Here is a 16,216-nt window from a genome sequence, read left to right on the forward strand (position 1 = left end):
ACAGCTTCCGCCAAGTCCAACCATAATTTTGTGCAACCAAAAAACTGTCATGACTTGTGCAGTGATAATCAGCACTGAGGTGTGGTCTAGTTATTTTTGTCACTGAACTTATTGCATATACATTTCTAGGAGTTTCCCTTTCAGACACAAAATTTATGGGAGGAGAATATTTAAATTATTCACACAACACGGTTTTCTAATGTTTGCACTTGTGATTTTACTGGTATTTGTGCCATTATTTAACGCCGAAAAAACCTTTTATCTTTAAATCATTTTGTGCTTAAAAATACTACAAGTGTTTGCCAAGCCATGTTATTTTTTATGTGCTGGAGAAAATAAAAGAAGAGTCACGAGGAAAAGTCACACAATACCAGACGTTTCAAAACTTCTTGTAAACCTTCTTCAGTTGTTTTCTGTGTATTATGGCTTCTATAGCTGGGATTTCACACCCGAATTTTCCGCTGTGATATTTGTGGTGCTAAACTCAAGCTCATCAGGTGTTTGTAGATCAACTGCACCTCATCAGCTCTGCTTATTTGTGACCGTGAACTCATTTGCGCTGCTCTTAGTAGATTGTTGGTCATTATGGAAATCAGCTGCTGCACCTGTGTTATTTAATTTGCACTTTTTTAGTAAGTAACCCACAGATATTACCACTCGCTTCTTTGGAATTGCACTAATTTGCCCTGTTACTGTAAGTAAATCTGGCCCTTAGAATACCAAAGAAAAAGCCGTCAATATACATCAGAATAGATGTGAATTTTCATCAATATTAAAATGGTAAATGCACTGCATTTATATAGCGCTTTCAACAGACCCATGGCCATCCAAAGCGCTTTACAAGTTGTGAATTGAAGGGGGGAGGCTTTGCTAGGGGAAAGAAACACTGTTGTCTAATACAGTTTAATAGAAAACAGTGATTGTGAATAAAATAAGAGCGTAGACCCAGATAAGAGAAAGACTAAAAACTACAAACAAAACCTCAGTAACCTCACGTCAGAAATAAAGCGACTCTCCATTATTGCCCCAGAAACAGGCACTTATCATGAATCTGTGACTGTCCTAAAAGATTAGACAGAAATGAACAAAAAGCTTTTGTTCTGGATAATCCATCATTATGAATATTAAAGCTGGAGAAATGCTTCAGCTGTGTGTGTGTGTGTTTTGCTGAAATCATCTAATCTCTATGTGTGTGTGCGTGTGTATGTGTGTGTGTGTGTGTGTGTGTGTGTGTGTGTGTGCGTGCGTGCGTGCGTGCGTGCGTGTGTGTGTGTGTGTGCGTGTGTGTGTTTGTAGAGAAATCATCTTCTTATGCGTGCATGTTGTTTTTCATACCTCCAAAGTACGATCCATCAGACAGTTTGGTCTCATTGTTTCCTTTGGTGAGAACGCTGACCACACCGTGCTGAATGAAGTACATCTTCTTCCCGATGGTTCCCTCTCGGATGATGTAATCTCCAGGCTGGAAGACCTCGAAGCGAAGTTTGGTAAGCATCGACGTCACAAAATTAGGATCCGCATTGGCGAACAGCGGCATGGACGCCACCAACTTCCTGCAGTTAAAGTTGACAATCTCCTGTGAAATACAAACATCAGACATAGAGGAAATCAAGCAAACATGACATCACCTGTCCTGACCAATCAGAGCAGAGCACTCAACACGACTCCAATAGATGAAAATGACACATGATATTACCTACGGTTTATTATTTTACTAAGACCTGTGGTTGTTTTATTTTGACAGCTGTGTGAGTTTGTGTGTGTGTGTCTTTACCTGTCTCAAGGGTTCATTGAGTTCTCCCAGAATGCTCTCCTCATCAAACATCTTGCCCTGATATCTGTGCTCATAATAATCATGAATCCTCTGTCTCATGTCAGCAGGAAGCTTATGGAAGGACATGTACTGCTCCACCTGTTTATACTGCACACAGAAAACAATTCACTTTCATTTAGTTAAACAGTGATTTACACAAGATATGTCACACCTATATTGAGTGATCAATCCAAACGTGACTTCGGTAAGGAGAAATCTCCCACATTTAAAATAAAATGCAAAGATATCATTTAAATTTCTAATATGATCACCTGCATATAGATTATAATCAAACATCATCCACTGACACTGTGTGTGAGTGTGTGTGTGTGTGTGTGTGTGTGTGTGTGTGTGTGTGTGTGTGTGTGTGTGTGTGTGTGTGTGTGTGTGTGTGTGTGTGTGTGTTTGTGTGTGTGTGTGTGTTGCTGCTGTCAGGGTGATTGTGACAGGACAGTGCAGAAGATCAAAGGTTTGTGAAATCCAGAGAAACAGGGCCAAGATCACACACATGAACACACACACACACATATACCCACCCACACAAGCACGCACACACACAGTGCGCACACAGACACGCGAACACACACATGCACGCACATGCACACACAGGCAAGCATGCACACACACACACACGCACACACAGGCACATACATGCACCCACAGTGCACACACAGACATAACCACGCAAGCACACACACATAGGCACACACTTGCATGCATGCACACATACACACACACACCAACGCAGGCACACACACACGCATGTGCAAAAACACACAAGCACGCACACACACAGGCACACACACACGCATGTGCAAAAACACACAAGCACGCACGCACACACACACACAGATCCACACACGCATACAAACACACAGGTGCGCGCACACACACCTTTGTTCTCCTCTTCCGGTGACCAATGCCTCTCTCTCTCTCTCTCTCTCTCTCTCTCTCTCTCTAACGCTTCATGCAAATTTTCTTACTAAATAAAAATGAATAATTTATATCCCAAAAGAGATGTCAACCACTTAATTATAATTTCTAAACGTTTATTTTGCCTTCTGCTTTTCTCTCTCTCTCTCTCTCTCTCTCTCTCTCTCTCTCTCTCTCTCTCTCTCTCTCTCTCTCTCCACACAACGGCCTTTCAGCCAAATTCTGGGTTAATCATGACCGATGACATTAACACTCATAATCAACAGCAAAAATACTGCAGAGTTTTCCTTTGAGTGACCAGAAACAAACACACACATGCACACAAACAAAAACACACAAACACACACACACCGACCACTTCTAATCACTAAATGCTTCTATTTATGAACGCAAACTAATTTATGAAGCTCACAGATTCAAATGAAAATAAATTACACAGAGATAATCTGAGGATATTTAGTTATTAGACATTCATCTTCAGTAAGTCAACATTCACACCAATCTGATCATTTGTTCAATGATTTGGCTCTTTCTGATCTGAGTCCGTCATCTGAAGTTTATACAGTTTTTGTCTAAAATAAGTCAATCAATTCTTTTTTTAAATAGTGAGGTAACATTTGTTTAAATGTTTCCCATATATATAATAGATAAATAAAAAATCTCTCTCTGTCTTATAACTTTACCTCTGTTCTAGTTTAATGCACTATGCACACAATACCAGGTGTGTGTATTATGTGAAATGTATATTTTCTGTTGGCTTTAGGTTACAAATCATGCCACTGATATGAATGAAAATGATTGTTTTCTTTTGATCCGTTTGATTCTTTTCTTGATAAAGATGCCAAGCATCATAAGCCAGCATCCTCCAGCGGTATCCATGGCTACAGTAGGTTACCGCGTGAACGGGATCAAGGGGAATTGATGAATTTGCATGACAGGCTGTGACTGCGCTCTATAGAGTCCACTGCGCATGAAAGCACAGCACAACAGCCAGATGTTTCTGTCTTCACGAGATTCATCTGGTTTATGTGATTTGTCTGCTGTGTGGATATAAAGTTACAGATTCCTCTCTGTAGCATTTTCTTCTTGCCACTCATAAAATTGATTTGTATCATAATTTAGTAAAAACAAAAAAGTAAATTAGACCAAAACACACGGCTTGATGTTATGGTCAGAAAACACAACACGGAGTTGTGTTGGTTGCAGCTCAACAACACAAGGAGTGCTTCTCAATATGTCACCTCGTCTCCTCGCTCCTACATAGCCTATGATATTATGCAGTGCCTGAAAATAGTCCCCAGCTATTGAAAGATACCAAGGAGATTATTTTCGGGAAGTGCGTAATATCATTGCGCCTTCTGCATCCATGTTACGACAGCAAAGTCCTTGATTTTTACGCCAGCAACTTCAGGGTTTCCACACCTTATTTAACTTTAAATTCAAGGACCTTTCAAGGACTTTCCAGGTCCAATACCCTCAAATTCAAGGACTAAAAGGTTACATTGTGTTACCTTTAAAGATACATTGTTACAGTTCCCTTTTGAGGGAACTCGCGCTGCGTCACTGCGGTGACACTTTGGGGACGCCTCCAGGGGTAAGTGCGTATGAATGTGTATATCAAATTCAACCAATGGTGAGGCTTAACGACAAAGACAGGGTGACGCGGGAGCCAGGAAGTATATCACTATCTGAAATATTGCCAAAGACGGCGTTACAATGATGCAGGAAGTATGGCAAGGGAGACGCAGCATCTCGTTCCCCTCTCAGGGAACAACCCGTGGGAACCCTGCAACTTTTAATTTTCCGTCGGTCTTAGTACACATTGGCCCTCATTTATCATACTTGCGTAGAAACGGGCGTATATGTTGGCGTAAGATTATGCTTACACTCCTCTCACCGCCTGATTTATGAAACTGTGCGTACCGTTGATATTCAGGTGTACGCAATATCTGCCCTTCATAAATGCCGCGGCCGAAAACGAGCGTCATTAGAATAACAAGCCCATATAAATTCAAGTCTCCACCTCCCCCACGCCCTCATTTTACGACATTGACACATGGAAGACGGCAAAGAAGACAAACCGGGGAAGTGGAAAGAAACAAAATTGTTTTATTTGGGAGTTTAAAGAGCGGGATTAAAGACACATTAATAATTGCATGACATTTTTTAATATTTGTATTATTATTTTTATTATTAATGACGCTTAATTGATATTTAGAATAATAATTATTTATTATTATTATTATTTACTGTTGCCTACATCTAAATTATATGTCTGCTTAATGGTTCGGTTAAGTTTTTTTAAAATAATATTTTAAAATGATGTAGTAACTTTTATAGTGTGTTTTTCTGTATTTACATACAGTTGTTTGTTAGCTAAGATCCAGTTTCATACGGAGCTCCGGATATAATTCAAATTAACAATTTGTTTCCACGACATCCACATGTTTTACTAGGCTAATTCATAATTTGAAGTAATAATAATTGTAATAGTAATGACGAAATATTATAATAATTAATCCCAAGGAACAAACTGTTGAATATTGGGAACGAATTTTATATTTATTGCCAAACTTTAGACTAAATAAGAAAAAGAAGTGTTCATAATGTAGCATAAAAGATAGTTCGTGGCCATGATTTTGTCCGCATGTCATCATGATCGGATTTATGGCTCCATTCAACACAAACATTTTACTTTACCTATTCATGTGTAGCTATTTATTTATCATCGAATGGTATGTAACTAGCTTACCTTTTGATGCATTATTACCATGTTTTCGTAGCACATCCTTGTGCTTTCTTGCAATGTGCCGCTTCAGATTCCAGGATGAATATTTGCTAACTTTTACAGTCTCTCCGCACTTCCTTTTAATGTTTTCTTCCTGTCCAACCTTAACTTTGATTTTTACTTTACATTTTTGTATAAGGCTTGAATTCCACAACTTATTGCTAGACGTTTTTACAGATTCTCGAACTAGCAAATTATTAAAGGGCGTTCTGGGTTCAACGAGCGGTGCTGAGCGAGCTGACTTTTTAGAAAGGCGCTTTGATGGTAATATTACCGCACCGCTCAAGGCTCCGCTCCGCTCACATGCTTTGCCCTGAAACGTCAGGTAAAGCGCCCAGGCTCTCAACTGAAGGAATACATATGCATACAAATCAAATGCTTTGGTAAAGTCTCTCAAATTAAACATTGAAGTCCATGTTGCATAAAAATAAACACTGAAGTTTGTAATTATTATGTTTTTTTTACAGTGGGTCATAATATATCATATATTTTAGTTTGTCAGTGCGTTTTGTGGTGTTAGGAAGTGTTTGCGCATTTCTGCACTAACTCAAAATGTGCGTACACCACCTCCTGAGCAGGCGTAGGATTTGAGCGTGCCGTACGCCAACGTCCATATTGATAAATCTCAAAGTCACCGTGGTTTTGGGTGTACGCCAGGTGTACGCTGGAATTTTGGTGTACGCACTTTTGATAAATGAGGGCCACTGTAACTACAGAAGAGTCAAGTTTTAAATACGAAAAATATTCAAACTCTTTGTTTATGTTCTTAACGTTAACATTTGCGGACTTTTGTTTTAAGCACAAATTAACTTAGATTGTATACTCTTTGTCTAAAAACTAGACTTATTTTCTTAGTTCATTTTGCTTATCAAGAAAATACACCTTGTTTTAATTTTTTTTTTTAGATATTTGTACTGAAAACAAGACAAAAATACTAAGTAAGAAAGTCATTTTTTACAGTGTGGTATGATGGAGCAGTGTCTCAATGGACATCATCTGCTCTGTGGAATATAATTAAGTTTTATTTATCAGAGGAGATGCATTTAATTGTCAAGTGTTAATTAAAGATGTGGAGTGAAAGGACAGGCAGGAATTTCTTGTTAGCACATTTGAGGCTGAATGTCAAAACACGCGCGCACACACACGCGCACACACACACACACACACACACACACACACACACACACACACACACACACACACACACACACACACACACACACACACACACACAAGCCTGAGCACGCGCACCCGCACGCACGCACGCACGCGCGCGGGCACGCACACACACTAACATTAATCTATAGCAGAATAAAAGTTTTTGTTTACATCATATATGTGTGTGAACTGTGTATAATAACTTTGTATAAATAAATGCACACACATGCATGTATATATTTTAGAAGTGTTTACATGTATATATACATTTGTATATTTATGTATAATTTATATTATATATAAATATAAATACTTAATATATAAATATTTTTTTCTCTTAAAATTATACATGCATGTGTGCATATTTATATATACATATTTATTTTACACAGTTTACACACATATATGATGTAAACAAAAACTTCTGCTATATTCTGCTATAGATTAATTGCGATTAATCGTTACGCATCCCTAGAAGGGATTTATTTTGTGATAACAACCTGCTGACTGTGCATTATTTCACTTATTACACAGCTAATAACCTCATAAGTAACGTAAGGAACATAAAATATTGATTTGAAATATATGATTGGCTAATTTTTAACAAATGCATTCCTTCCGTAAGGAAAACTAGTTTTCTTTTGGTTTTAAGATAAAACAAGACGTTCAATTGTAACCAACACACTATTTGGTTTAATCATTTATAAATATAATATCATATCGTGTGATATTAAATTTGAGCAGTAGTTATCTGAATAGAATGAACCTTTATGTTGTGACTGGCCAATCACAATCAAGCATTTTAGAACGCCGTGTAAAATAATCTAATAAAATATCATCACCCCTTAATACAGCCATAAATGCAAAATGTATTTCAAAATAGCTTCTTTTAACCTTGTTTTGTGCCACACAGTTTTGGTATTCTTACTCTCCCGCATCATTTCAAGGTGATAAGTTTCTTGATTTGCGATTATAATGTGTGATGCTTCAAGACTTGAAATTAAAGAGCATGTTTGAGTCTCACTAGATTAGATGGGATAGAGTTCATTCTCTTTAACTTTAGCAAAAATAAAACCTGTCATGACTGTCTGTAATGCTCTTACAGCCGCCTCCTGACACAGGATTACACCCAAACAATTCCTCATATGGAAAGTTACTGAAATACCACAAGGTGAAAACAATCTCCTATTTAAGATCTAGTTACAGAGATCCAGACAGAGAGAAAATAACCATCCTGCCTTATTCTCACATTTATATTGCAAGACAGCAGACACGTTACAGTAAATCTGATGGAGCCCGCTGGGCTGTGTTCACATCTGAATATAAACACAAGAGAGGTGTGACAGTGAGACACTACACATGTATTCAGAGAAACTACAGAAGGTAACAAACAAGAGCAAGATATCCCATAATCCTCTGCAGAGACTATCAACACAAGTCAAAGAGTTATGAGAGATGTGTGCGTGTGAAAATATTACATGAGCTTTAATTTCACAACATTAATTTTCATGCATTCTGACTTATTAACACAGTTAAAGATTTGTAATCCTCATTCTAAACAAATGCAAAGTGTCCAAAAAGTGTCCAATTGTGTTTATGAGGGAGTATTTCTCACGCCTCCTCTTTCCTACAAGCTTCGAAAAGTTTTTTTCAAACATGGGTACCGTTACCTATCAGTGACCCCATATTCCTTTTATGGACACTTCCCCGGAAAAGCACGCCCACACGTCAATCAAAGTGAGAACAGCGAGGACGCTCATTAGCATTATTCCTTTGAGTAAAAGTCACAGACATCACTGCACACCACAACTTTGTTTTATATCAAGAATCAACAATGGCACAAAAGTGTTTTTGGATGTTACTTGACAAGTAAGCCAGCCTTATGGAAACAATCGTTGTAGTTTGTTTATCCGGGGTAGCAGTGGAGTTTTACATGTGTGTTTAACACTGGATTTCATTGAAATTGGGCGGTCCCAACTGGGTCATGAGTCGCAGGCGACTAAAACTGCATCTAATGTCTGTGTTTTGTTAGCATTTCGTGCTTTTCCGGAATCAATCGCTATCTTTTATAAATCTGATGAAACTAAAGACTCTTCAGAGGTATGAAGGATTTAATACTGAGATGAGCAGAAACAGCGTGAACTTTAATGTTGCTTTCATTCATCTGAAGTATATCTCATCAGCTCATAATCCCAATCCCACAGTATCTATTTCTGACGTGCCTCCCTTTATTCCCAGTCTCTCTCTTTATGAAGTTAATATTAGCCGCTGCTGACAGACACAGGTTCAGTACAATAGAAGCTCTATTCATGGAAGATTATAGCTGTTCATTCTCATGATAATTTCATCCAGCGTCTTTTCAGCTTTTCCTTCATTTCCTCTACATGCAGCTGTGGATGAACATACTGTACTGTAAAATGAATCGGTGTGTGATTTACTCTTCTGACATGACTTTTGTCAAATCTACTTTGTTGACTTTTAGTAATGATAAGCCTGTGTTATAAGTAAGGAATAATTGACGACGGGCCATTGAATTATAAGAAAATATATATGATATTATTTTCAAATAATTCAAAGGACCGTAGTCAATTATTCCTCTTATACCACAGTTACCACAAACATTGCTCTGGTGCCTATTTTTAAGACATTTGAAAAGTTAGGTGTGCGGTTATCGAAAAACAATGCATACCCATGGAACATTTCTCAACCAATCAGAATACAGCATTCAACAGACCCGTGGTATAAGCAAATAATAATAAATTGCCTGATTTGCATTAAATATTTTGTGGCAATGACAGTAAAAAAATATACACTATGTACGTCTAATAAATAAATTTATGAAAACTGCTGTTTAAAATGACGCAATCTGAGCCAATCTATAAATATTTGATGTTTAATATGTAGTAATGTAAACCTGGATTTCCACTGGTAGTTACTAATCCTAAATCACAGATAAACATGATCGCATTAATATTCAGTACCACAGTGTTACTGTTATTTTATACCTAACAGGGGCTGAAATATGACCTGGGTGTGTTTTAGTGAGACTCACATCAAATGTGTGTTTGTGTGTTTTACGGGGTTGAAAAGGGGAGTAAAGTTTTTGGGGAACTTTCCATGGGAACTTAATCTGGGGAATTTTGGAACTATTCCAAATTGCAAACTTAACAGAAATGTATAGGAATTATTTGGAAATGTAGAGAAATGTAAATAAACTATATCATATATAAACATAAATGAACATTTTGTTTGGTCATAAGCAGACATGCATGTCTTGAAAGAATCCTGATACTTAGACTCATAAAGTGGTGGATTTATTACATCAAAAATCCTTCAGAAATGATTCTAATATAAATGAATTCTGATGGATTTTTGATTAGATAATTGCAGGATAGATGAGCATACGATATTTCTTTTAGAAATAGTAATGTGTCCAAATTTTTGGGTAGCTATTAGGTACTTTTTTTAATAATCTCACCTAAATGTTTTCTCAGTCAGTGTGTTTGTCTTTACAATGGTATAATGTTGTTGTACACTAGCTTACACACAGCACAAGGAAGTTTTAAACAAATGTATATAATTTTACATGAATACATGCAAAGATGGACATTTTGACATTATTATGTGTGCAGGATTGAAGAAATGATCTGTGCATGTTATGGAAAGATGTAAGTATATTGAGGGGGTGTGGCCTCAGTAAGTAGTGTGCTTTGTGCATTTGACTGAGGAATGTGCAGGGTAGACATACAACTGAAATTGCATTAAATATTGCATAATAATAATAATAATAAACAAATTATGCTTAAAAAACAAAATGATGTTTAATTTTTTTTCAAATTCCAAGTTTATTCCCATTAATTCCTGTTAATTCCCATATTCCCATGGAAAGTTTCCAGCCTTTAAAATTCCCAAAATTTTGCAAGCCTAGAGTCACATGCATCAATCACAAACCTCACTGGGTAGTTTGTGATGTTTCTATCAGGTTAAGTCTCTTCACTTCAGCTGTTTTTCACCGAGATGAGGAGAAAGCCACAGGCTACTGTCTGAAAGAATAACTATACGGCCAGGTGTGTATGTGTGTTGTGTTTGACTCGCTCTGTCTCCGTCTATTAAATACACACAAACCCCTCTATAAGTCTTTCTTCTCTGACAGTAAAACGCTGAAAGCCCAGCACACATCCAGCCTCTCTCCTCTTTATTAATCTGTGTTTACTGTGTTAACATCTCTACAGGACACCTGACTCACGGAGGCTGGCATGCAGCGGATTGTGAGGTCCGTTACCATGGCAGCAGGTGGGTGTTGTATTAATGGATGTCCATTTGACCTGAAGCTCAGAGGCCACGTCCACCGGGACACCAAATGCCTCTTTTACCCACTTGGCAGTCCTGTATCCAGGCCAATGTATGAAATGAATAACCAAAGACAACACTCATTATGAATTTAAATGTCTGAACAAACACTATACTGTTATCTAAAGATGCCAATGTCAAACACCAGAGTCTGTGTGCTTCATGAGCTAAGAAACCCTTGAGCGAGATTACAGATCTCCACTGAGGCGTTTTGTCTGATTCTGATGTGTTTTGACCTCTCTGGATGTGTGTTACCCTACAGAAGCTTTCAAACACAGACATATCACAGAGATTTTCTTACATCTTGTTCATTTCTGAAGCCTGTTTCATGCCACACGTGCTTACTGAATCAGGAAACCTCACAGACTGTGATGCTATGACAGTAAAACACTGAATCTAAAGCTGTAAGCTCATTGTAAATTATTTTTCTAATACTTTGCCGTTCTGCATCAATGTTGTTGCTTTATAAACCTGACAGGACTTCTCTTCAAATATGTTTAGTGTTTCATTCACATTCACATCATCTCTTTCTCTTATTTTCTCTCTTTCACTCTCTTCCTCAGTGTTTCCGATCTTCATCCTTATGAGACAAGAACAATTTCTTGTAAAAGTCAGATTGCAGATTGCAGTAATTCTCAGTTTTGTGAGACATCTGTAATGCTCTTGTTGATACTGAATGCCTCCTACAGTATAAAACTCCTTTAGGGTGGATTTACTAAGAAAATCTGCTCTTCTGATAAAGTTATGTGTTATTTTAGCACACAATTCACTAAATCATTTGAGGAATTACTGGCGCTACAGAAGTCGCTGTGAAGGAATTTCCCCTTGATTTTGCGTGTCTCAATAGCGTGGTATACGGTTTTACCTGAATGAAAAGCCTGTTAATAAAGCAGAATGTCCGTAATAACACAGACGTACTGAAACAGTCAGACATGATCATCCTTTTGATAATGTTTGACACATATTGTTTTTGTTGAGAACTAGCATATTTATGTCTAATTGAAAGTCAAGTGTTCAGTCTGTTCACAATAAAGCCGCCAGCATTACATTGACTGCAACTTGCTTATCTGTGGTGCAGACGCTGCAGATACACAAAGATTAAACCTTGAAAGATTGCTATTATAGTGGTTTAAATGTTTGCCAAGTGATCAATTGTATAAAGGGGTGCTTTGTATTTTTGTTTATCAATTTGATGAAAGAAATTGTAAACTTCAAAACTGCATTTAGTGTCAGGTGACGCTAATTCTGTCATCAGATTGATTTTGCTTGCTCAGGGCTTTCACACATTCACTGCATGATTTAACGAAATATAATTAGCCTGGTTTTTCATATTTTGAAAAATGTATGACTAACAAGATACTTTCTCAACTCTTGTTGTCATTTATTTCCCCTTTATTATACATCTATGAAGTTTAAAGGTAGAAGGGCACAGCTTCATGAATTCAACTTGAACAGCGCAATGATCTGCAGGTTGACTTGTTCATAGTGCAGTAATACGGGATTGTGGTTTTGGTGACAGCCATACCTAGAAAATGTATGCAAACACATCTATTGTCAATTATATACATATATCATCTACTATTCGATAAGTGTGAACTCAGTGGACCAAAAGACCCATCTCCATCCCTCCTCATCTTCTCTATCTCTATAAGGCTCTTAGTTTCCTCATCCCTTTGTCTCTGAACAGATGGCGTGTTGTGTGGTATGATGGCATTTAGGAGCAAACCTGAGGTTTGTTGCCAGCTGACCACAACAAAGGACACAAAATACCAGAGTAGTACAGCAATGAAAACCTACAAGAATATGAATATGAAAACTCGCTTCATCAGTGCTACTGTACCCTGTTATTAATGGTTGCCAGTGAATTGCATTAAAGTTACTAAGACACGCTCATCTTCACAGATTCCTCCTTTGATGTCATGGGTAAATACATTTTGATAACATTGATGAGTCTGATAGCTAAGTGTCCTTCAGATACAACCCCATAATCCATGATCTGATGTATAATTGAATGCAGGATGAGTTACACAGTAAACTTTAATACTTCGGGTGAGCAGTAAAATAATTTGCCCAAGTAAACAGGAGGGATAATAAGAAGCACAGCAAACGTTTCATATGAGGGTGGATATTAAATTAACACTCTTGAGATTGTTGTCTTGTTATTTATCAGCTGTTATAAGTGCATTATTTTAAATTAAACTGTGACAATCGCATTAGTATGCAAAGATGAGATTCAGATCTACTATTCTACAAAATCGAAAACAAGACTAAACACCACAAGTGTGAGAGAAATGACTTGTAATGCACCTGTGAAGTGCACCCTGTGTCGTTTGAGTTATTTTCTCATCTGTCACTCACCTTTTCTTGGTATTGTCTGCGTGAGGAGTCCAGAGACTGAATCAGCGCCGTGGCGTGACCAACAAACATGGCGTAGCAAGTCGCACCCACTATCATACTGAGGATGGTCAGCCACACGTCTGTCATGCCGACGGGAGGATACATGCCATAACCGATACACAGCATGTGACTCATGGCCTTGAAGAGGGCATACGAGTACTGATGACCCCACGTGTCGTTCTGATAAAGAGATAGAGAGAGAGACGGCTACATGACAGACAGCTTACAAACCTCAAGAGTAGACTTTCCTACTTAGTATTTTCAGTAAAAAATATAAAAAAAAAATTAAATCAAGATGCATTTTCTTGATGAGCAATGACCTAAGAAAATAAGTCTAGTTTTTAAACAAAAAATTTAAAATTTAAGTGCATGTGTGCTTAAAACAAGCAAAAAAAAAAAAATGGGATAAGAAATGTTTTCTTGAATTTCTTTTGAATTAAGTGTTTAAGAAAAAACTTCAAGATTTGTTTGCTCATCAAGAAAATACATCTTGATTTAAGAATTTTTAGATATATGTAATTTTTTTGCAGTGTAGACATGGGATACATAAGGAATATTCATAAATGCATTTATATTGATTTTGCTAGCAATACAAAATAAGGCAGATAAAACAACAGCTTTGCTATGTACCATAATGTGCTGCAGAATATCATCAGACAAAATAATCAAGATTGAATTCTTTCAGACATGTGTGCATAAAACAAAGTTCAAACGCATGCAAAAAGCTCATGAATATTAATCTCAATTGACTCAGAAACAGTCACACGAAATGAAAAGCGACAAATGAAGCCGGAAATGAAAGAGAAATCAGAGCGGTGAAAAGTGGGTCAGCTATTTAGAAAGATGTGAAATTTCTCTGTCTCTAAAATAGTGAATAAATTGTCCTTGTCCTGTGGATGTGTGTGAAAGTCTGTGAGGAATCAATATTGTCATTCAGATTGCATTCAGACTCATTTCTGCAGGGACTCAATTGTTTGTGAGAGAGACATAATGTTTGACAGCGCCATTTACTACACACAACTGTATTTCTCCCAGAAGCTAGACAAAATCGCGTTCATGATCGTAGAAAATCCCCTTTGATAGTTATGCAATTTTGCCTAGCTTCTGATGAGACACGCATGAGAATCTCAGGCGATTTTTTTGCCCAGCTCTATACCGTAACAATGGAGCAATAACACACCATCAATTATCCCTCAGGGAATCAGCCAGCCGCCGCAGGGACCATCAATAAACCCTGGTGATAAATCACAGACGCTCAGAGGACTTTTTGGCTGACAGACAGTGGCCATTTTGCCCCCCCCCCTCTCGTGAGGTTGATGTAGGGTCATAGTTCAGGTCTCTGGTATTTACCTGAAGCAAGTAATTCTTCTGTCACGACAATGGGGATTTTCTTGTTGCATATCAAAAGACTACATCTCACTAGAAAACCATTAAATCTAGAGTAATACTGAATTAAATCTGTAGAAAACACAATCTGAGATACTAACTATAAACTTTATCCCTTACTGAAGAAATACAAGAGGTAAGACTAGAATCTGATATAACAGTATGATAATTTAATAGCTTGAACACTGACCACCATCTTGTTCTTGGAAACCCAGCAGTCAGCAGGAAAGTCTTGCAACATGGGCACCAGAAACTGCAGACATCCATCCCAGTGACACAACAACAGCATCATTCCTATCAGGTTGACAATTCGCACCATTGCACTGGCCAGGTCATAGGTCATGTGAAAGATCTGTAAGAGAATCAGGGACACAAAATCAGATGAGAGGGACTCTTACAAAACCTTTATCTCTTCAGATGCTACTAAAAGTCAACATTGTACATTCCTGAATTTTAATTCAATCAGTTTAAAATACATTTACATGAATAAATCTGGAAAATGAAAGAGTAAAATCTGTTGTGTTCAGTGTGTGTGTGTGTGTGTGTGTGTGTGTGTGTGTGTGTGTGTGTGTGTGTCTTTAAGAGACAAAGCTTCTTTTCTGAATCACTAACGGCTCATTTAAATAATTAAAAACAAGAATGAACAGGTTCAGTCGCTTTCCTCCTCTGTGACAAACAGAAAGAGAGCAAGAGAGAGAAAGTGAGTTTGCAAGAAAGTGTTTATGAGACTGAGTGAGAGTAAAAGAGTGTAAGAGAATGAGACAAAAGAGTGAGAGAGAAAGTGTGCAAGATGGTGTGAGAGGGTAAAAACCAAAGAGTGAAAGAGAGTGTGTAAAAGAGTGAGAGAGAGTGAGCAAGATGGGTCGAGAGAGTAAAAACCAAAGAGTGAGCAAGAGTGTGTTGGTGAGAGAGAGTGAGTAAAAGGGTGTGAGAGAGAGTGAGTAAGATGGTGTGAGAAGGTAAAAACCAAAGAGTGAGAGAGAGTGTGTAAAAGAGTGAGCGAGAGCAAGTGAGCAAGATGGTGTGGAAGAGTAAAAACCAAAGAGTGTGAGTGAGAGAGAGTAAAAGAGTGAGAGAGAGAGAGAGAGAGAGAGAGAGAGAGAGAGAGAGAGAGAGAGAGAGAGAGAGAGGGTGAGCAAGATGGGGTGAGAGTGTAAAAACCAAAGAGTGAGAGAGAGTGTGTTGGTGACAGAAAGTGAGTAAAAGAGTGTGGGAGAGAGTGAGTATGATGGGGTGAGAGGGTAAAAACCAAAGAGCAAGAGAGAGAAAGAGTGTGTGTGTGTAAATGAGTGAGAGAGAGTGAGTAAAAGAGTGTGAGAGAGAGTGAGTAAGATGGGGTAAGATTGTAAAAATCAAAGAGTGAGAGAGAGTGTGTGTAAAGAGTAAGAGAG

General features: G+C 37.8%; 1 protein-coding gene across 1 annotated transcript in view; it reads right to left on the reverse strand.

The window, feature by feature from the left end:
* The window catches only part of hcn4 (hyperpolarization activated cyclic nucleotide-gated potassium channel 4), a 60,082-nt gene that overhangs the window by 9,580 nt on the left and 34,286 nt on the right, over positions 1–16,216 (reverse strand). Inside the window, exons 3-6 of the mRNA XM_073815688.1 lie at positions 15,016–15,177; positions 13,401–13,619; positions 1,775–1,921; positions 1,336–1,576 (exon numbers count right to left, since the gene is read on the reverse strand). Coding sequence (XP_073671789.1) covers positions 1,336–1,576; positions 1,775–1,921; positions 13,401–13,619; positions 15,016–15,177 — 769 coding nt within the window. The remainder of the gene's footprint in view (positions 1–1,335; positions 1,577–1,774; positions 1,922–13,400; positions 13,620–15,015; positions 15,178–16,216) is intronic.

Source organism: Paramisgurnus dabryanus, chromosome 9 (genome assembly GCF_030506205.2).
Source record: "Paramisgurnus dabryanus chromosome 9, PD_genome_1.1, whole genome shotgun sequence".
Classification (NCBI taxonomy): Eukaryota; Metazoa; Chordata; class Actinopteri; order Cypriniformes; family Cobitidae; genus Paramisgurnus; species Paramisgurnus dabryanus.